Below are 16,548 nucleotides of genomic sequence, written 5' to 3' on the forward strand. Positions count from 1 at the left end.
TGCTGCAATGGATCTTTTTTTTTTTCTCTCTCCGTGGAGCAACCTATGGAGCAGCCCGGCGCATGCGGATGTTCGTGCCCAAAGCTCCAACGCCGTTGGACGCCAGCCAACAATCACGGCACAAAGAGGCCGCCTCCCCAACTCCAATGTCGATTTTGGGCTGGTGAAAAAGACAATGAGTCTCTCAAATCGGCAACGCGGCCAGTCCACGCACGCGCTCTTGCAGTAGCACTAACCCGAAATACCACCTGGCACCTGTGGCACTGGCAGACCACGGTGAGCTACCTCCCACGGTCTTGGGCGCTGAGCTACCACGAGCTCGCCGTCCAATCACCGCAGTCAATTGCTTGCCCAGCTTTCTAGTGATCGTCACCAACAGTGACACTAGTTATCTACACTAGCCATCTGCACCAAACGCCTGGGGTACCGGTATGCGGGAGGGGCTGCTGCCAACCCGCCTGAAGCAGAGCTTGCTATCGGATGCAAAAGTCGACTAGGTATTGTCTCTCACGGCAACGCTCATCCGCTTTCGATGTGTTCCAGTTTCCAACAGGCGACGGTTGGGGCAACAGAAACGGTCTCTTGTCCATTTCAGAGTACATTGGTGATTCACCCATGGCCAGCACCATAGGTATTGTCTTCCAGCCAACCGCAAACATTCTGCATGTGTCTGTTGCACCGGCTATGACCAGCCAACCGTCACTTACATCGGACCATCTGCAGCGTCTGTTCGGCCATGCAGATTCTCCGCCTCGTCCAGCTGCATCCATCTCATCACACCCTCCCGTTCTTCGCCAGCCACCCGCGAACCAAGTTTACGCATTTCTTGCGGCGTCGCCAGATACTGCTCGCAAAGTCGGCCTAGACCTGCAAGAGGCTGCCGATACGAACTTTGCTTGTCTGTACCCGCTGGCACGACCCCGCCACCAAGCTTACGAACGCATCGCACAGCCAGCATCTTGCCACCAGCCCTCAGTCCATGGCTTCATCTTCTGTTGAGTGGCTTGGCTTGTTGAGCTGCCTCAGCAAGGTTTTCCGCTGTCTAGAAAGTCAATGGATCGGCTTCTGAGACTCGAGAGAGGCTCTCCTAGCGTGCGTTACAGCTTATGACGGACTGAATCGGAAAACGATATCATGCTTAAGCATGGGATTTTCAGGACTTCCATCACAAGAACCCCAAGGAGTGATCTTCGGAGCGCCATGCAGCTGCCCCCAGCGCCGCCAACTTGGCAAGCCGGGGTTGTGGGGGCCGGACGAGGATCCAGGTTCCGGATCTCCGTGCCGGGTCAAGACGTCACCTGTCATCCTGTCGACAAGTGTATGGCATTTACATGGTCAACACCTGAAGCTTGGATCAAGACACTGCCAAGCTACTGCCGACGACGGGAAGCTGCACGATTCTTCAAGAGCTACAACTTTTTCCTATGTACGGCGCCAGCAAAACCTGGATACTCCACTCTCTGGGATTCGTCGTCGAAGATGAAATCTGAATTCATTCGACATGCACCAAAAGGGATCTCCAGCAGTCGACCGCCGGCTGAAGTTTATGACCTCATGCTCGCCTCGCAACAGGCTCGACTCCAACTTCAAGAACATCCTTGACGATGCCCTTCTCGCTTCTGACTTTCTCGCCTCCGCTCTTCACCCACCTATTCCATGCGCCGAGCTGCATACACAGTCCCTCCATGGTCGTGCACTTGGCCTGGTATCCCAATCCGCCCTCCTCTGGTCGTCGACGAGCGTCAGCATCGTTGATAATAGCATTGATGGCACCTGCCACGGAAGCGGGCTGCAGCATGTACAACGGCAATCCGGGTTCCGAGAAGATATTCTGCAACGCTGGCACCTTCCAAAGCAACAAGCAATAGGCCTCTATGCAATGAGCCAAGAGCAGCAAAATCAGTGGCGGCGGGTATTGCACGTGAAAGGGTGTCACGCTGACCGACTGCACGAGTGTGTAAAAGTCCTTGAAAACCGGAGGCGGTCCTCCATCTGTGACAAGGAATGGGCGGGCAGCCACTTTGTGCGCGTGAGGGCCGAGCAGGGCTGCTTCGTACTGCAGATGGGCGAGAGCTACGTTGGCCCCATGGACCCAATTCTGCATAAAGGGCGCTGTGAAGGTAGGGAAACTGGCCATGCGTACTGTCGCTCCAACCAGGTAATCGTCCTTGTGGCCGTAAATGGCATTTCCTGGCCGGATAGCGCCGGTGCGAAAGCCCCCTCCCTGCGTGGGGTCTTGTGGCACCTTGTTCGCGCTGCAAACGAGCCGCTCGGCTTCGGCCTTGCTTCTGGCATAGTTGGCGAAGAACTCCTCGTGAGGACGCATCGGCTTCTTGAAGTCCACTTCATCAAGGACCTGGAAGAAGTTGGTCGGCCACCAACTCCATGGAGCATTGAAGAATTTGGTGGGTTTCAACGCCACACTACAAGACGAGGTAAAGACGAGAACATCTGCTCCCGAAGTCCTAGCTGCGGCAAGAACATGGGCGGTTCCCTTAGTGTTGACGAGGGAGCAGCGTTCGTAGACCAGCTGGCTACGCTCTGAGGGACGAATGACTGCGGCGGTATGGAATACGGTCAATGGAAGATGTGCTACCGACTGTGGCCACGATCTACCAAATGCGGCAGAGGTTGCTGATTCAGAAGAAATATCGGCTTGAGCGAAATCAACTCTAGATATCGGACCCTCACTCATATCGTCGCGGCCAGGCTTACGGAAGTCAATGATTCGAATAGCCTCTGGCGGATGGCCACGCGCAATGAGCTGGATAGCCAGCTGCCCTCCTACCAGGCCTATTCCATACCACGGTCAGCAGCGATACGTGACGGTTTTCGCAGAATACTTGCCAGAGCCTCCAACAATGATGTATCGACGATCCAATTTCGGCGGTAAGTGCGGAGTCCAGTTAACGGGCTGTTTTTCCATGCGCTCAAAGGTACGCTTGACTTTCTCTGGCGTCCATCGATCCGGCGACACCCGCAGAGCCTCAGGATGGATCGTTGACATGGCGCGGTTGATCTTCCAGAGATATGCCAGCAAAGCCGCCAGGAAGCCGAGGGCGACCCTCGCCGTCCATGATTCCAGCACCATGCTGATCAATATCCACCAGTTTCCCTCCGTCCTGGAATTCGGAGCTTCCGTGTCAAACGACTGCTGCTGTGAAGTCGGCGCGCTGCAACTCTTTGAACTACACAGATGACGGTTTTAGGTGCAGTTGGAGAAGGAAGCTTGTTTTTCCATGACGCAACGCTAAAGGAGGGGGGGAGCTGGGAGGCTTTTTATGCCAGATTCCCTTTTCAAGACGCGCTCCTTGCCCGTCGCATCTGAAATTCGAGCCGATCAATGCGCTAAACGCTTTTCTCATGGGAGTCCCAGAGCTTCCCCACCTCGCCGGTCCTTGCGCCGAAATGCCATTTTGCAGTACCGGGGTTCAGTCTGAACTCCTCGGAGCTGGAGTTCGCAGCACCCGATGCCCCCCATCAGGTGCACGAAGATCGCGAGAGTCAGCGGCCAGCCTCTTGAGAGAGATACCCTTGGCCAGCCAATTGTTTTGCAACAGCAGAGAGGCGTCGGAGTTCTCAAAAGTTCCGAATCTAGATATCTCTTATTCGTATTCTAACCGAGTTGTGTGGGCGTTTAGAGAGTGGCCCCCGTACTAGAGAATCCCGGCACCGCTGCTACTCCAACTTGAACCCGCTGAGGAGTGGGCGGGGCCTGAAGCTACCGTTCGGCACGTAGACTTTCGTCCGGTGCGACCCGAAACCGAACGTGGGGTGCACCGGCGTCGCGCGGTCCCGTGTGGTTCAACCTACTGCTCCCAGTCTCAACTTCCCAAATCCCAAACTGGGAATCGTGGGGAAGCTGAAGCCCTCCACGAGGCTCTTTGCTGCTCTGCGAATGGGCAATATAGGCGCTAATTGGTTCCAGGTATCTGTACTTTTTCGCCCTCCTCTGTCAGCTTCTTCCCCCGCATTGGCGATTTCGTGCTACGCGAAAGACGTGCATCATAACGTGCGCGCGGCGCACGGGAGTGGGCGCTCTGTCAGAACCTTATTGTGCCTCGTTGACGATCCATGCCATGAGTTCATGTTCGTCATCGATGCTAGAGCCTATGTCGGTCATGTGGCACGCCAGATTGGATGATTTCTACAATGGGGAAGCAGTTTGAGGCTTTTTTTGAAGAATGATTATCGAAAGCGATGTTTCGGGCCGGAATCTGAATCTGAGTGCGTGTGTATGTGTTCTTGTGTGCGCGTGGAGTGTGTTACTGCTTAGTATGAAAACGAGAGAGAAAAAAAGAAGGGTAGGAAGGGAAGGGGGAATACTGACCATATAATTCACGCCCCTGCCCGGAATCAAACAGCGCACCCCTCAGTCAACCCGGACTCTGACTTCGTGGGAGTATTTATTTTTGTTTTGACCATTGAACCACTTCGCACACAGCTTGACCTGACCTCGCCGACCTAGACGGGCGCTACTGTGCGGGTCACGATCACGCGGGCCGGGCTTGTTATCTTGGATCACCTCAATCTTCATGCTCTTGCTTGGGCCAGTAAACACACATATGTGGATAGTCGACATTCACAAGCTTCATGCCGGTTGATGGCACAGGCCAGGCTGTCCATTGGGGGTGGAATTCAGGCACCATGTCTATTGGTTGAGCAATTTAAACCAGAACATATCGGTATGTAGTTACGACGGAATGTATCCAGAATTGTTTATTCTAGGAACTCGGCAATGGCTACTAGAACCAGGCCTACCAAGCACATCAAATTGTTGCCTTTCGCTTGCTACCTTCCAGGAGAAGGGAAACTCGATGATCAAACCGAGTGTCTAAGAGGAAACGCAACTCTCATTTCTCAAACGACGCACGCAGCGATAAACTCCTACTTGATTTCCGAAATGGTCACCTTGGTCCACATGTTCTCCTCCACAAAGATGTTATAACTATACGAATCCCACGGCCTCACCGGATCCGCGAGCTCGAAATCAAAATTGCGCATCAGCTATATCACACCGTCAGTATCCATATCCAACATGTACCCAACTTACCTCTTCATCTAGTCGTTGCGAAGACACATACCTCAAAGAAAGCCTTGTACAGCTCCATAAACGCTACAGGTTTACCCGCACACATGTACCGCCCGTACCCAAACGCCATCTCCACGTCGCGCTCCATGCTCAGCCTGGCCGCGTCGTCGTCGACCTCGAGAAACCGCTCCGGCCGGAAAAGCTCCGCGTCGGGGCCGAAGAGTAAGGGGGATTTGAGGAGTGCGGGTGCGTTCATGCCGATGGCGGTGCCGCCGGGGATGAACTTGCCGTCGATGGTGTCGCCTTGTGGCGGGACGGTTTTGGGGTAGAGGCCTGTTGCTGGGGCGCGGATCCGGATGCCTTCGTAGATTAGAGCCTGTGAGGTTTTAGTATCGTCGCGTATTTGGGTAGGTATCCCAGGTTGGGGGGGTTGGATATGTACACGTAAGAATGGGATCTTGCTGGCTTGGTCAAAGGTAACAGGAGTCGAGACACCAGAGGCAACAGCCTCCTGGATGACGGCCTTGAATTTGTGGTAGATCCTGGGGTTGCACATTAGGTGCAGCATGGTGACGCGGATCACGGAGGCGGTGGTGTCGGAGCCGGCGACGAGGGCGAAGAGGCCTTCGGCTTCGCATTCCTTCTGGGTCATGCCGTTCTTGATCCAGGATCCCTGTGTCGACTTTCATCAGCAAGCTTCTCCGAAGGAAGGAAGGCTCGTCAATATAGACGTACCAACATGTCCTTCTGAGGCTTCGAGGTGGACTTGAACCTCTCCCCGACGTATTTCTCTGCGATCCTAGTCACTCACCCATTAGTTACAACCCCCGAGCATCAACAACTCCCACGATTGAAAAGGATACTCACCCCATCATCTGCCCAAGCCCAATCTCATCCGTCGTCCTCGGCCCAAGCCACCTCAGAAACAACTTTGAGAACCGAATCGTCCGAATCCACGGCGTATCCAACGTAATCGCAATCAGCGGCCAATTATCCCTCATCTGCTTGATAAACCCAAACACATCCGCATCAGCCTCCAAATGCCCAAACGGCTTACCGAACGCGGCGGTGGTGATCACATCCATGGTCAGATACGCCGGTAAGACTCCCATATCCACCAACTTTCCTCCTCCCTCACCACCACTGAGATCCCCATTATACGCATACCTCTCCCGCAAAAGCCTAACCAAACTCACAACCTGCACATCAACACTCGGCTCTAACAAATCCACCTCCCGCCCCGCGTACGCCGCCGCCGTCTTGGCCTTCATCCGGTCGTGTTCCCCCTTGTCGAGCGTGGTGAACATGGTCTCCTGATAGGGGTTGAACCGGCTGGAGAAGTACCACGGGTCCTTGCCGTAGTCGCTGCGCACGGCGTTGATGCGGCGGAGGACGGCGGGGTCGTCTGTCAGGAGCTCATTGGGGCCGACGCGGACGAGGCGGGAGCTCGCGTGTTGCGCGTTGAGGGTGCGATAGATTTCTTCTTGGCGGGCGGAGCGGGCGATGAGGAAGAGTGGGAGGTAGGAGAAGGTGGATAGGGGGGAGTAGGCTGGGATGTGGCGGAGGCGGTGCCATGTGAGGAGGGAGGTGAGGGTGTAGTAGAGGGTTAGGAGGGCGAGGAAGAGCGCGGTATATTGGAGGGGGGAGAGGTCGAGGGATGGGAGGATTGGGATGGCCATGGTGAGCGGTTTGTCTGGTGTTGCTAGATGTTGAGGTGACACTCGTCGCAAGTTTCTAGCTTACCTTGAGGACTAGGAAGTCGCTGTCCCACGAGAGAATAAAGGTCTTTTGTATCATTTTCACTCTTTGCTGTAAACTTCAGAGTTGACGGAGTCAAGACGTGATTATCACGCTTATATGGAGATGTCAGCACCACGTCGCACCGCAGTTTCCTATGGCGGCCTTGAAGATGTCGATCTACCGGGGTTTTCTAACATTCGTCGACAAGGTCTGAGGTGTGATAGAAATAGCTTTTGTGTCATTCGATATCGTATTACGTCGGCCCCGCTACCGGCAGCTTAGCGCCCGGTTTATGTCGCATTTGATTAGGTGGTGAGAGTTGCATGCATTTTACGGGACGTGCAGTCTTAATGAGGGGATACGGCATTGCGGCATGTAAGACCTATGAGATGGCAAGAGCCGAGAATGACCCGGTTCAGGTGAACCCTCCGTCGAGATTCTAGGAAACATTTTTAAACGCATTACGGTCTCAAAGGGACTTTGGTCGATAACGACGGGTATCGCAAGTCTGAACGTGGGCTAATTCAAGCTGGACAGCAGACAGCATCTGACATGGGTGCCAGGATCTGTCGCAATTGCCATTTAAGAGAAGTGAGGACACTCCTCTCGCTTTCCACTTTCTCTTTATTCCAAGGGCTAGCCTTGCCTCTTGAGTATAGCAGGTATTGGTTTCTCAAGCATCAAGCGCATGCTAGCTCGCTTTCTTTGATTCTACCCGCCTACTTGGTTTTCTGTGGAGCTGATGCATGTAGCATGCGAGGAGAGCAACCGGAGCTTTTCGAAGACATCTAGCACTGGCGGCTCCTGGCGTTGACATTCTGTCTAACAAAGTCACAAGAAGTGAGGACTGATCTCGTTCTTTCCAGGAGATAATGGCGTATCAGAGATTGATAGGCGTAGTGAGAGATCTGGCATCTCTGTCTGGACGTGATGTGATGCCAACACCGAAAGGTAAGAAAATTATGCGTGAGGTCGAAACTAGAAGTTATTAGCAGAAGCTCTGTCACGACCAACTAGGTGATCACTCCCCGACCCCAGCTGGCTACTGCCGAAAGGTACGCAGCCTAGACAGCCTCAAAATCGTTGATGGAAGATACTCTCACGTTGCCGAAGCGTCAGGAATAGATAGTAGAACAAGCTGTGGCCGTTTAGAAGGAGGAACATTGATGTGGCGTTGAAGGAAAAAGGCAATACCGTAAAGCATAAGATGAAACAGAACTTGACAGGACCGAGGTTGTACAAATTTGCCTGGGAAGGTCGTTTGTGAAACCATGAATCTCGCCTTCTACCGCGCTCTTGAAAACAGAATCAAGTACCTTAGGTATGCTGTGAATAAGCGCGTCTAAACCAAGGTACTCGTAATTTGAAGAAAGTCACACGACGAGATGTATCATGTCCGATTGCAGCTAGTTAAAAGCAGTTTTGACACGTAACCCATGAACTATAAGGTAATGCTGCCCTCAACTGCCTATCCTTGCTCGAGGCTAAGTTAGTCTCTTCCTTGGAGTGCGCGATTCGGGAACAAACTCGTTCCAACCAGAAGAGTGATTCTTTGAGCTGTGATGAACTTGAATACCCTTGAAAATCTATTGATTACTTTGAGCTTGAGTTCTTTGATCCGCCCTGTCGTCTAAACTGTTGTAGGGCTACCTTGGACAAGGAGAAGTTGTTGACGTCGGACGACAAACGGAAGCGGAGAGTGGGGCCGGATCTGGCTCGGCCCCTCTGAAGATCGCTCGGATGTCACCGACTACGAGGATATGCCTTCGAACGACGTCGAGTCAACTTGGCTGTTTGAATTAGAAAAGAAGAATCCAGGGTATAGCCGTGCTAGAGCCTCAAAGTTGTTGAACCACCAGCTTTCCCAAAGTGCTCTCAGAATTTTCTTCTCATCAAAGGCACTACGAATCTGGCAAGATCTTCGCCTGCTGTTCCCGAAAGTCAATGCCTTGGACCCCGGATTCCCCGCACAGACCATTCGTGTCAAGAAGGAAGAGAAGATGTGGCAGCTGATGAGTGAGCGGTGAGGATACTGAATGCAATTGAAGCCTTAAATATGTCTGTTTCTGCCTTGACAGCCAGGTGAAGAAGGACAGAACGTTTCCGAGCTTGATATCCTGTCGTATATCGCAGCTGTTGCCGTGTGAAGGGCCGGTAAATGGTGATGGCAGGTGGCAGTGTGCGGGTATCTTCATGCACCCCTGAACGTCGTCCAATAGACAAAAGGGAAAAACGCTTGGGCCATGTAGCGGTGAGAGTGTCACCGGTACCTGATTGGCTCATAGGACCCCCGCAATCATCTTGGTACTGGAGACCCAACACGCCAGCAGCTGTTAAAGCACTAAAGCTAGCAGTGAAAGGCAGGCGCTAAGCCCAGTGAAGAAGGGGGGGGAATACCCTTTGCCTTGAAGCCTATCGCGCCACTGGTCGGCCTTGTTGATTGTGCCCCGCCTTGCCCACAACAAGTGACCCTCCACTCCAAACCTCTGAAAACCATCACCAACACCTTCCTCCCCCCTAGCTCTTCCGAACCTCAACTCTGCGCTGCGCGCGTGAAAATATTCCCTTTCCCCATTCCACTTTGCGTCGCAGCTATTCCCAAGTTTCATTGAGCCACATTACACAATGAAGGGCGAGGTATGTTCAATGTCATTCAGTCTCCTTTTATCTTCTGATCTCTACTCCAAATCCTCCATATCACGGCTTCCCGCAGGATCGTGGGTTGCTTGCTGGCGGCTCGCTACTCTTCCCCATTTTCCCGTACCGAGGCGACCCCTGAAATCTAGCCTACCTTACCTAGCTGTCCCATCCATCTTGACCTCGGTGTGCGGCCCCAATACTGACGGCGATGTCTCCAGATTCTTCACCTTCATCTCGGTCAGGCCGGTACCCAGCTGGGTAACTCTGCTTGGGAGCTGTACGTATCTCATATGCTCCCGACCCAAACGCGAAATCCGGTGAAACTGACCGTCCAACGCGCAGCTACCTCCTCGAGCACGGCCTCGGCTCCGATGGTCGTCCTGACCCCAACGCCAAGGACGTCGTCGACGGCGGTTCCTACGAGACCTTCTTCACCGAGACGAGCGGAGGAAAATACGTTCCTCGCTCCCTCTTCGTCGATCTCGACCCCTCCCCCATTGACGAGATCCGAACTGGCGGCTACCGTCAGCTCTTCCACCCTGAGCTGTTGATCAGCGGCAAGGAGGATGCTGCCAACAACTACGCCCGTGGTCACTACACCATCGGCAAGGAGATGGTCGACAATGTCATTGACCGTGTTCGCCGCGTCGCTGGTCCGTACCCCTTTTGACGCCTTTCGACCCGCTGGCCACGTTGAAACTGACCAATTCCTCCCATAGACAACTGCCACTCCCTCCAGGGCTTCCTGATCTTCCACTCCTTCGGCGGTGGTACCGGTTCTGGATTCGGTGCCCTCCTCCTCGAGCGCCTCTCCACCGAGTACGGCAAGAAGTCGAAGCTCGAGTTCGCCGTCTACCCCGCCCCTCGCGTCTCGACTGCCGTCGTTGAGCCCTACAACGCCGTCCTGTCTACCCACAGCACCATTGAGAACTCGGACTGCACTTTCCTCGTCGATAATGAGGCTGTCTACGACATCTGCCGCCGCAACCTCGACATTCCCCGTCCCGGTTACGAGCACCTCAACCGCCTGATCGCCCAGGTTGTCTCCTCCATCACCTCCTCCCTCCGTTTCGATGGTGCCCTCAACGTCGATCTCAACGAGTTCCAGACCAACTTGGTCCCCTACCCTCGTATCCACTACCCCTTGATCAGCTACGCTCCCGTCATCTCTGCCAACAAGAGCTCTCACGAGAGCTTCAAGGTCCAGGAGCTCACCTTCCAGTGTATGTCTTTGTAGTCTGCGAGCAAGGTGTGAATACGAACGAGCGCTAATCCATCACAGGCTTCGAGCCCAACAACCAGATGGTCGTCTGCGACCCCCGCAACGGAAAGTACATGGCTGTTGCCCTCCTGTACCGTGGCGACGTCGTCCCCCGCGACTGCAACGCCGCCATTGCTGCCCTCAAGGCCAAGTCCTCCTTCAACCTGGTCGAGTGGTGCCCTACCGGTTTCAAGCTTGGAATCAACTACCAGAAGCCCATGGCCGTTCCCGCCGCCGCTGGCGACGGTGGCCTTGCCTCTGTCGACCGCTCCGTCTCTATGCTGTCCAACACCACCGCCATCGCCGAGGCCTGGTCGAGACTGGACCACAAGTTCGATCTCATGTACAGCAAGCGTGCCTTCGTCCACTGGTACGTTGGTGAGGGTATGGAGGAGGGTGAGTTCAGCGAGGCCCGTGAGGATCTTGCTGCGCTTGAGAAGGATTACGAGGAGGTTGCTGCCGACTCGTACGAGGGCGAGGAGGACGATGCCGAGTACTAAGCCGACATCGGAGACCGTCCCGTTTTTTTGTTTCGCGGTATATCGGTTGCTGCAACGAACAATGACGAACCCGGCAGCCATGGACGAAAAAACGAATTGCATGAAAAAAAGTTTGTTCTTTTGGCGGCCGTCGGGATGTCGGTTCGGTAGACTTTTGTTCTCGTTCTCGTTCTCGCCGGACGGACATGGACGCACAAGGCACTGGATTAACCCATAACCCAACGAATGGATATTTCGGCGTCAAGCTCGAGTTGATAATAGATGAGACCAAGTCACTTTCTTCTTTCACAAGTATATACGTGGTACCTCCTGACTTGTCTGACGAGAGCCTCTTGGGGGATTGAAAGTAGTCACTTGTAAATCGACGTATTCTTCCAAATTACTTTACGTGTTGTGATTTGATGCTGTGATTGCAGAGTGTACCGCACATATGCGCTATTGGTAGCAAAACAATACTTGATGTGGGAATCGAGGGATGCTCTGCAAGTCACAGATGTGTAAACGTGCGCTGTACAATGCTCATTATTTTGGACGCCTTTTCCCGACGCTTCTATCCGTCTACTTTTGGTATTTCATGCAACTACCTCAACACAAGCAGGTCACCCCACCTCCAGCAATTTCAGACTCATTTTTGCTTCTTCTTCCACTCCGCGGCTCTCTTGGCACCACGGCCCGTAGGCTTGCTCTTCTTGACGCCGCCCTTGTTCAGGGGCTTACTCCGCTTGTTGAACTTGAGATCCTTTGGCCTGCCGTCCTTGGCACTGGCCCGGCGGCCCTCGAAAATAAAGTCCTCGGGCTTCTTCATCTCGTCCTTGGGGATGGCGCCGGAGCCGTTGCCGGGGGCGCGCGGCTTCCTGTCCTCGAACTCTCGGCCTCTGCGCTGCTCGCGGCGGGCTCCTTGGCGGCCCAGGAGACGGCTGGAGCGGCCGGCGAGGGACTGCTGCTCGGGGGTGATCTTAGCCTTGTACTTTGTGCTGCCGGGGGCGCCGCGTGAGGCGTCGGCCTGGGCGGCTCTGGCCTTGTTGGTGCGCTCCATGGCGAGGGCGGTCTTGTGAGGGGCCTTTGCGCGGGTTACGCGCATGATGCGGGGGAGCATCGGGGGGTACTTCTTGCCGTCTAGGAGGAGGGCTGATTCTACGTGGTTACCGTCCTGTTGATATTTGGTTAGCAATGTTTCTTCTCTCGCTACGTTGCAGTGTTTAAGGGCAACTTACGTAGAACTGGACGTAGGCGAAGCCCTTGCCCACTCTCGTCTTGGGATCGCGAACGACGCGCACGTTCTCGACCTTGCCGGCGTGCTTGCCAAACGTCCTCCAGAGACCCTCCTCAATGTCGGCCGGCACTTTGGTGCGCTTCTTCTGCACCGTCTCGCCCTCCTCGTTGGTGGCGAGGATGGTCTCGTCGTCGATGAAGCCGAGGTTGCCGACGAAGACGCAGCGGCGGTGGTCCGTCGGCGCGGGGTGGGCGACGCTGTCGACGCGCAGGTGGCGGTCGAGGACGATGGTGCCGTTGAGCTCGGCGCAGACCTTGCGCGCGGCGGCGGGCGTGGAGAAGACGACGTAGGCGTTTGCGGACTTTGTCGTCTCGTTCATGAGGGACTTTGTGATGTAGGCTGCGCGCTTGGGGAGGCCGCCGCCGGAGAAGGCGATGGAGCGGAAGCGGATGGACTCGATCTTTTGCGGGGGCTTGGCATCCTTGTCGAGGACGCTGGTGAGGTGGGCTTCGAGGGTGCGCTTGGCCGTCTTGTTGTCGATGGCTTCGGAGGCGACGTTAGAGAGGAAGACTGTGCGGTTCGCCTTCTCGAGCTCCGTGTCCTTTGTCTTGGTCTTGCTCTCAGCCGCGACGGATTCGTGGACGGGGACGGCTTCATCGTCAGACTCCTCTTCTTCCTCTTCCTCCTCCTCCTCCTCCTCCTCCTCCTCGTTTTCACCTGCGCTATCGCCCTCGGAAGATGTTTCTGAGGCAGCCTCTTCGTCCTCTTCCGCATCCTTGGACTCCTTCTTGCTGCGCTTCTCAGCATGGATCTCCTTCTCCTCTGCCTCAGCGAGCTTGCTCAGGTATTTGCCCTCGATGTCGTCCTCTACTCTCTTGCGCTTACGCTCCTTCTTAGGCTTTGCAGCTGGTTCTGACACTTCCTCCTCTTCTGAATCGGCGATATCCTTGAGGTCAATCTCTTCATCGCTACCAAGCTCAGACAACTCCTCGTCGTCGGCATCAGGTAGTTCCTCATCGTCGTCGGAAGCCTCTGGAGCGGCCTTCGCCTTCGGTGGAGGCGCTTCGGAGTACCTTGACTTTTCCGGGGCCTTCACAGGTCCTGACTAAATTTTATTAGAATTTTCTTGGCTTAATTGGTCGACTTTTGCGCAAAACGACTTACACTGGATGCGAAGAGGGCATCGAGGGTGGGGTCAATGGCCTTGCTTGAGGCCGTAAGTTTTGAACTATTCACAGAGCAATCAGTCTTGAAAATGTGCCATGGCATTGAGAGGGGAATCACCTTTTCCCCATTGTTGCGACAGATATATGACTTGTTTTGCTGGGTATCTATGTTCTGCAACGGGTCTGCTGTAGATGCACCGATCCGCCCCAGATCGCTGCCGCGACAAGAAAAAAAATCAAGCTCTCTGTACCACTTGGCCTGCGCTTCAGTGCGATAAGAGATTTCGGAGGTGGAGTGCGCCGATAAGAAGCGGAACAACCGTGGATTGGTGCAAAACGTCAGAAGACCGCTATTTGCCGAGAACAAGTGCCCCGTGCCCGCTGTTGTGCCAGCTCTCACCGCTTTCGCTCGTTGCTAAGACTTGGTTCTGCCGACCGATGCTGGTTCCGCTGGGGGGGCCGGAGAAAGGCACAGAGCACAGAGAGAGAGGGAGCAGGTGAGCGCATCTCTCATGGAGCGGCAGGTCACTAACGCTTCTCTCCCATCCCCGAAAACCCACCACAACACCACCACTTTGCGCTCGCCCACCTCTGCATTCGGGACCAGACAGTCACACGCGTTGATGCTTCTCTCCAACTCCCTTCTTCCAAACCTTGATTTTAGCACGCACTCGCTTCCCTCTTCACGACAGCGACCCGCCCGCTCCTCCAACCCACCGCTGTCGCTGTCGCTGGTGCTTGTCCCTCCGCGCCCCGTCTTCGTTCCCACGAAAACTCGTCTACCCGAATTGCACTGCTCCACGACGCAACCAATCTCCAAACCACCCGATTTGATATCCCAAACCGCGGTATCAACTCAATTTTTCAATGGCAGCTACGGCGTCCGCGCCGCCTGCCCTCTCTCCAGGGCAGGCGACGCTCGATCATGACGATAGCAACATCTCCAGCCCGCTGAGCGACGTCGAGGACAAGGACGGCGGTGAATCTCTTGATGGGATGCAGCTCGACCACACTCGGCCAGACCATGACGAGGCGCTCGACTCTGACAGCAATCTGTCAGAGGCAAATGATACCGAAGCGGAGACTGAGCGTCTCTACGACACCCCGCAGGCACAGCGCCACAAGGACGTCGTTGTCAATCAGTTCAACGACGGCCAGGTCTACGAACGGACTCCTAGCAAGCTTCAAAAGACGTTTTCTGTCGACGGCCACGACGATGGCGACGACGACAGTCTTTCCGACCGCGACGACGTGTCAATGACCTCTAGTCACGGTGACTTGGGCTCGCCCACCAAGCCCAAGAAGTCGACCGAGCTCCCAACCACCGAAGACGATCCTGAGAATACCGATAGCAAGAAAAGGAAGCGGTCACCGGTCGCGGAATCATCCGAGCCAGGCCAGCCCGCCAGGAAGCGCACCGGTTCCGTCGTGCCCCAGGAGCAGGATCAGCACAAGAATGACGTGGAAATGCACGACGACGAGGCTCCATCCACAAACTCACATCCTGGTGATCACTCAGCGACCGAGGAAAGTGTTTTGGAACTTCCGCACAGCAAGCGCGGCCCTTCGCGCGATGGTCACAGTCCAATCAAGGATTCACAAATCACAAAAAAGGTTACCCGCAATGGGAGCAGAAGGAAAGGTCACGCTGTCGAGGCCCACGAGAACGAAGGGCACGATGGCGACGCCCGAGACGATAGTCGCGGTGACGACGACTCGGGGCCTCACGGCGACGACCAGGCTGACCACGAAGGTGACGACGAGGCGGAGGCGACCAGGAATGACGAAGAATGTAGGTGGCTTGCGACCCATTCATCTTTCGAAGCCTTGCTGACAAAATGCAATAGTTGAAAGAAAACGTGCTGCGGTTGAGGAATGGACCGATCTCGAAGAGAAATTTGTCGTCTTCCGCGAGCGGTGAGTCTTTCCGAGAAGAAGCATTAGCTGTCTCAGCAACTAACGCAGTTTTCACAGTTTGTACAAGGATCGCCTCGAGCGCCTCGAGCATGAAGAACAATCACTGCAAGCCGAGCCGCCGACACATCCCGAATACCTAAACATGAAGCAATGTCTGGACGAAAGGCTCGAAAAGAGGCTTCGAAACATTGAAAAAGAATACGAGCTCTCGGTTGAAGCCCTTGAGAGGCTGGCAGTGGCCCGCCGCGCCCAGATCTGGAATCAATTCTACCAAGGCTCTCGGGAAAAGCGCTCGAAGATGCTCGAAGATCTCAACAAGGAGTGGTACGAGACCCAGAATGCTAGGCGAAGCGCACATAGCATTCCGGACTACGGCCTCCTCTTCCCGACGAACCCTGCACAGCGCACAAGGAACGCTGTGGCATACAATTCGGAAGTTTCGTTTTTGGCCGGTCTCGCTAAGCATGAGGGCTTCCCCGCGGTGCCGGCTATGAGGGGCGCAAGCGGCTCAGAGATCGAGGACGACCTGGAGCAAATGAAGGTTAGTGAATCGCAGGATTCTTTAGGTGGAAAACATGTTACTGACTCCTACCAGCGCAACACGAAACCTCGTCAGCGTTCAATCATGCAGCCCATTGAGGATTATCAAGCAGTCGCTTTCGGATCTAACCTCGGCCCCGCTGGGGAGCAATTTATCAAAGATACTCCTTGGGCCAACCCGAACCACATTGCGCACAAGATCAGCACAGGACCTGCAGCAGCCGGTGCTCGACTGAGCAGTCCAATGCAGGGAGGTAAAGCAGCAGCAGGCCCGTCCAACAACCAACCGATACCAGTCGTGACGAACGGCCATGTCGTGCCGCAGGCGTCGCCGCCAATGAACCGATTTATTTCTGCCTCTCCCGAGATGGTCAGAACAGCCAATGTTTTGACACAGAGTGCCCAGATGAAGCGCGCAGGCAGCCGCACATCAAAAGCTGCGAAAAACACGGCTCCCAAACAAGAGCCAGTGTCGGCGATGGCTAGTTAGGACGGCATCAATGGACGGCCAACGGCGTTTTCGAGGCTTACTGCTCTGT

General features: G+C 54.9%; 5 protein-coding genes across 5 annotated transcripts; 2 read left to right on the plus strand and 3 right to left on the minus strand.

Moving 5' to 3' along the window:
• Positions 1 to 1,170: 1,170 nt before the first annotated feature.
• HER10_EVM0005293 (3-beta hydroxysteroid dehydrogenase/isomerase) lies at positions 1,171 to 3,474 on the minus strand. The gene is made up of 2 exons (XM_035474915.1): positions 2,848 to 3,474; positions 1,171 to 2,793 (listed from the first exon to the last, which is right to left on the minus strand). Exons 1-2 carry the CDS (start codon positions 3,089 to 3,091, stop codon positions 1,553 to 1,555), a joined length of 1,485 nt encoding a protein of 494 aa, XP_035330657.1. The 5' UTR covers positions 3,092 to 3,474; the 3' UTR covers positions 1,171 to 1,552.
• Positions 3,475 to 4,887: 1,413 nt separating this feature from the next.
• Positions 4,888 to 7,234, minus strand: HER10_EVM0002689 (pisatin demethylase; the record flags this gene model as incomplete). The annotated part of the gene is made up of 6 exons (XM_035472391.1): positions 4,888 to 5,007; positions 5,085 to 5,408; positions 5,475 to 5,705; positions 5,768 to 5,831; positions 5,900 to 6,581; positions 7,231 to 7,234. 6 exons carry the CDS (start codon positions 7,232 to 7,234, stop codon positions 4,888 to 4,890), a joined length of 1,425 nt encoding a protein of 474 aa, XP_035330498.1.
• Positions 7,235 to 9,256: 2,022 nt separating this feature from the next.
• HER10_EVM0006840 (tubulin/FtsZ family protein) lies at positions 9,257 to 11,533 on the plus strand. Its single transcript, XM_035476414.1, has 5 exons — positions 9,257 to 9,409; positions 9,631 to 9,689; positions 9,755 to 10,065; positions 10,132 to 10,635; positions 10,695 to 11,533. Exons 1-5 carry the CDS (start codon positions 9,398 to 9,400, stop codon positions 11,171 to 11,173), a joined length of 1,365 nt encoding a protein of 454 aa, XP_035330752.1. The 5' UTR covers positions 9,257 to 9,397; the 3' UTR covers positions 11,174 to 11,533.
• A 265-nt stretch (positions 11,534 to 11,798) lies between these two features.
• HER10_EVM0001509 (RNA recognition domain-containing protein) lies at positions 11,799 to 13,681 on the minus strand (the record flags this gene model as incomplete). Its single annotated transcript, XM_035471254.1, has 4 exons — positions 11,799 to 12,323; positions 12,388 to 13,491; positions 13,551 to 13,614; positions 13,671 to 13,681. 4 exons carry the CDS (start codon positions 13,679 to 13,681, stop codon positions 11,799 to 11,801), a joined length of 1,704 nt encoding a protein of 567 aa, XP_035330432.1.
• A 738-nt stretch (positions 13,682 to 14,419) lies between these two features.
• HER10_EVM0006977 (uncharacterized protein) lies at positions 14,420 to 16,499 on the plus strand (the record flags this gene model as incomplete). Its single annotated transcript, XM_035476545.1, has 4 exons — positions 14,420 to 15,344; positions 15,400 to 15,469; positions 15,527 to 16,010; positions 16,065 to 16,499. 4 exons carry the CDS (start codon positions 14,420 to 14,422, stop codon positions 16,497 to 16,499), a joined length of 1,914 nt encoding a protein of 637 aa, XP_035330757.1.
• Between the last annotated feature and the right edge of the window lie 49 nt (positions 16,500 to 16,548).

The sequence above is a fragment of the Colletotrichum scovillei genome (genome assembly GCF_011075155.1).
Source record: "Colletotrichum scovillei strain TJNH1 chromosome Unknown Contig00008, whole genome shotgun sequence".
NCBI classification, from domain to species: domain Eukaryota; kingdom Fungi; phylum Ascomycota; class Sordariomycetes; order Glomerellales; family Glomerellaceae; genus Colletotrichum; species Colletotrichum scovillei.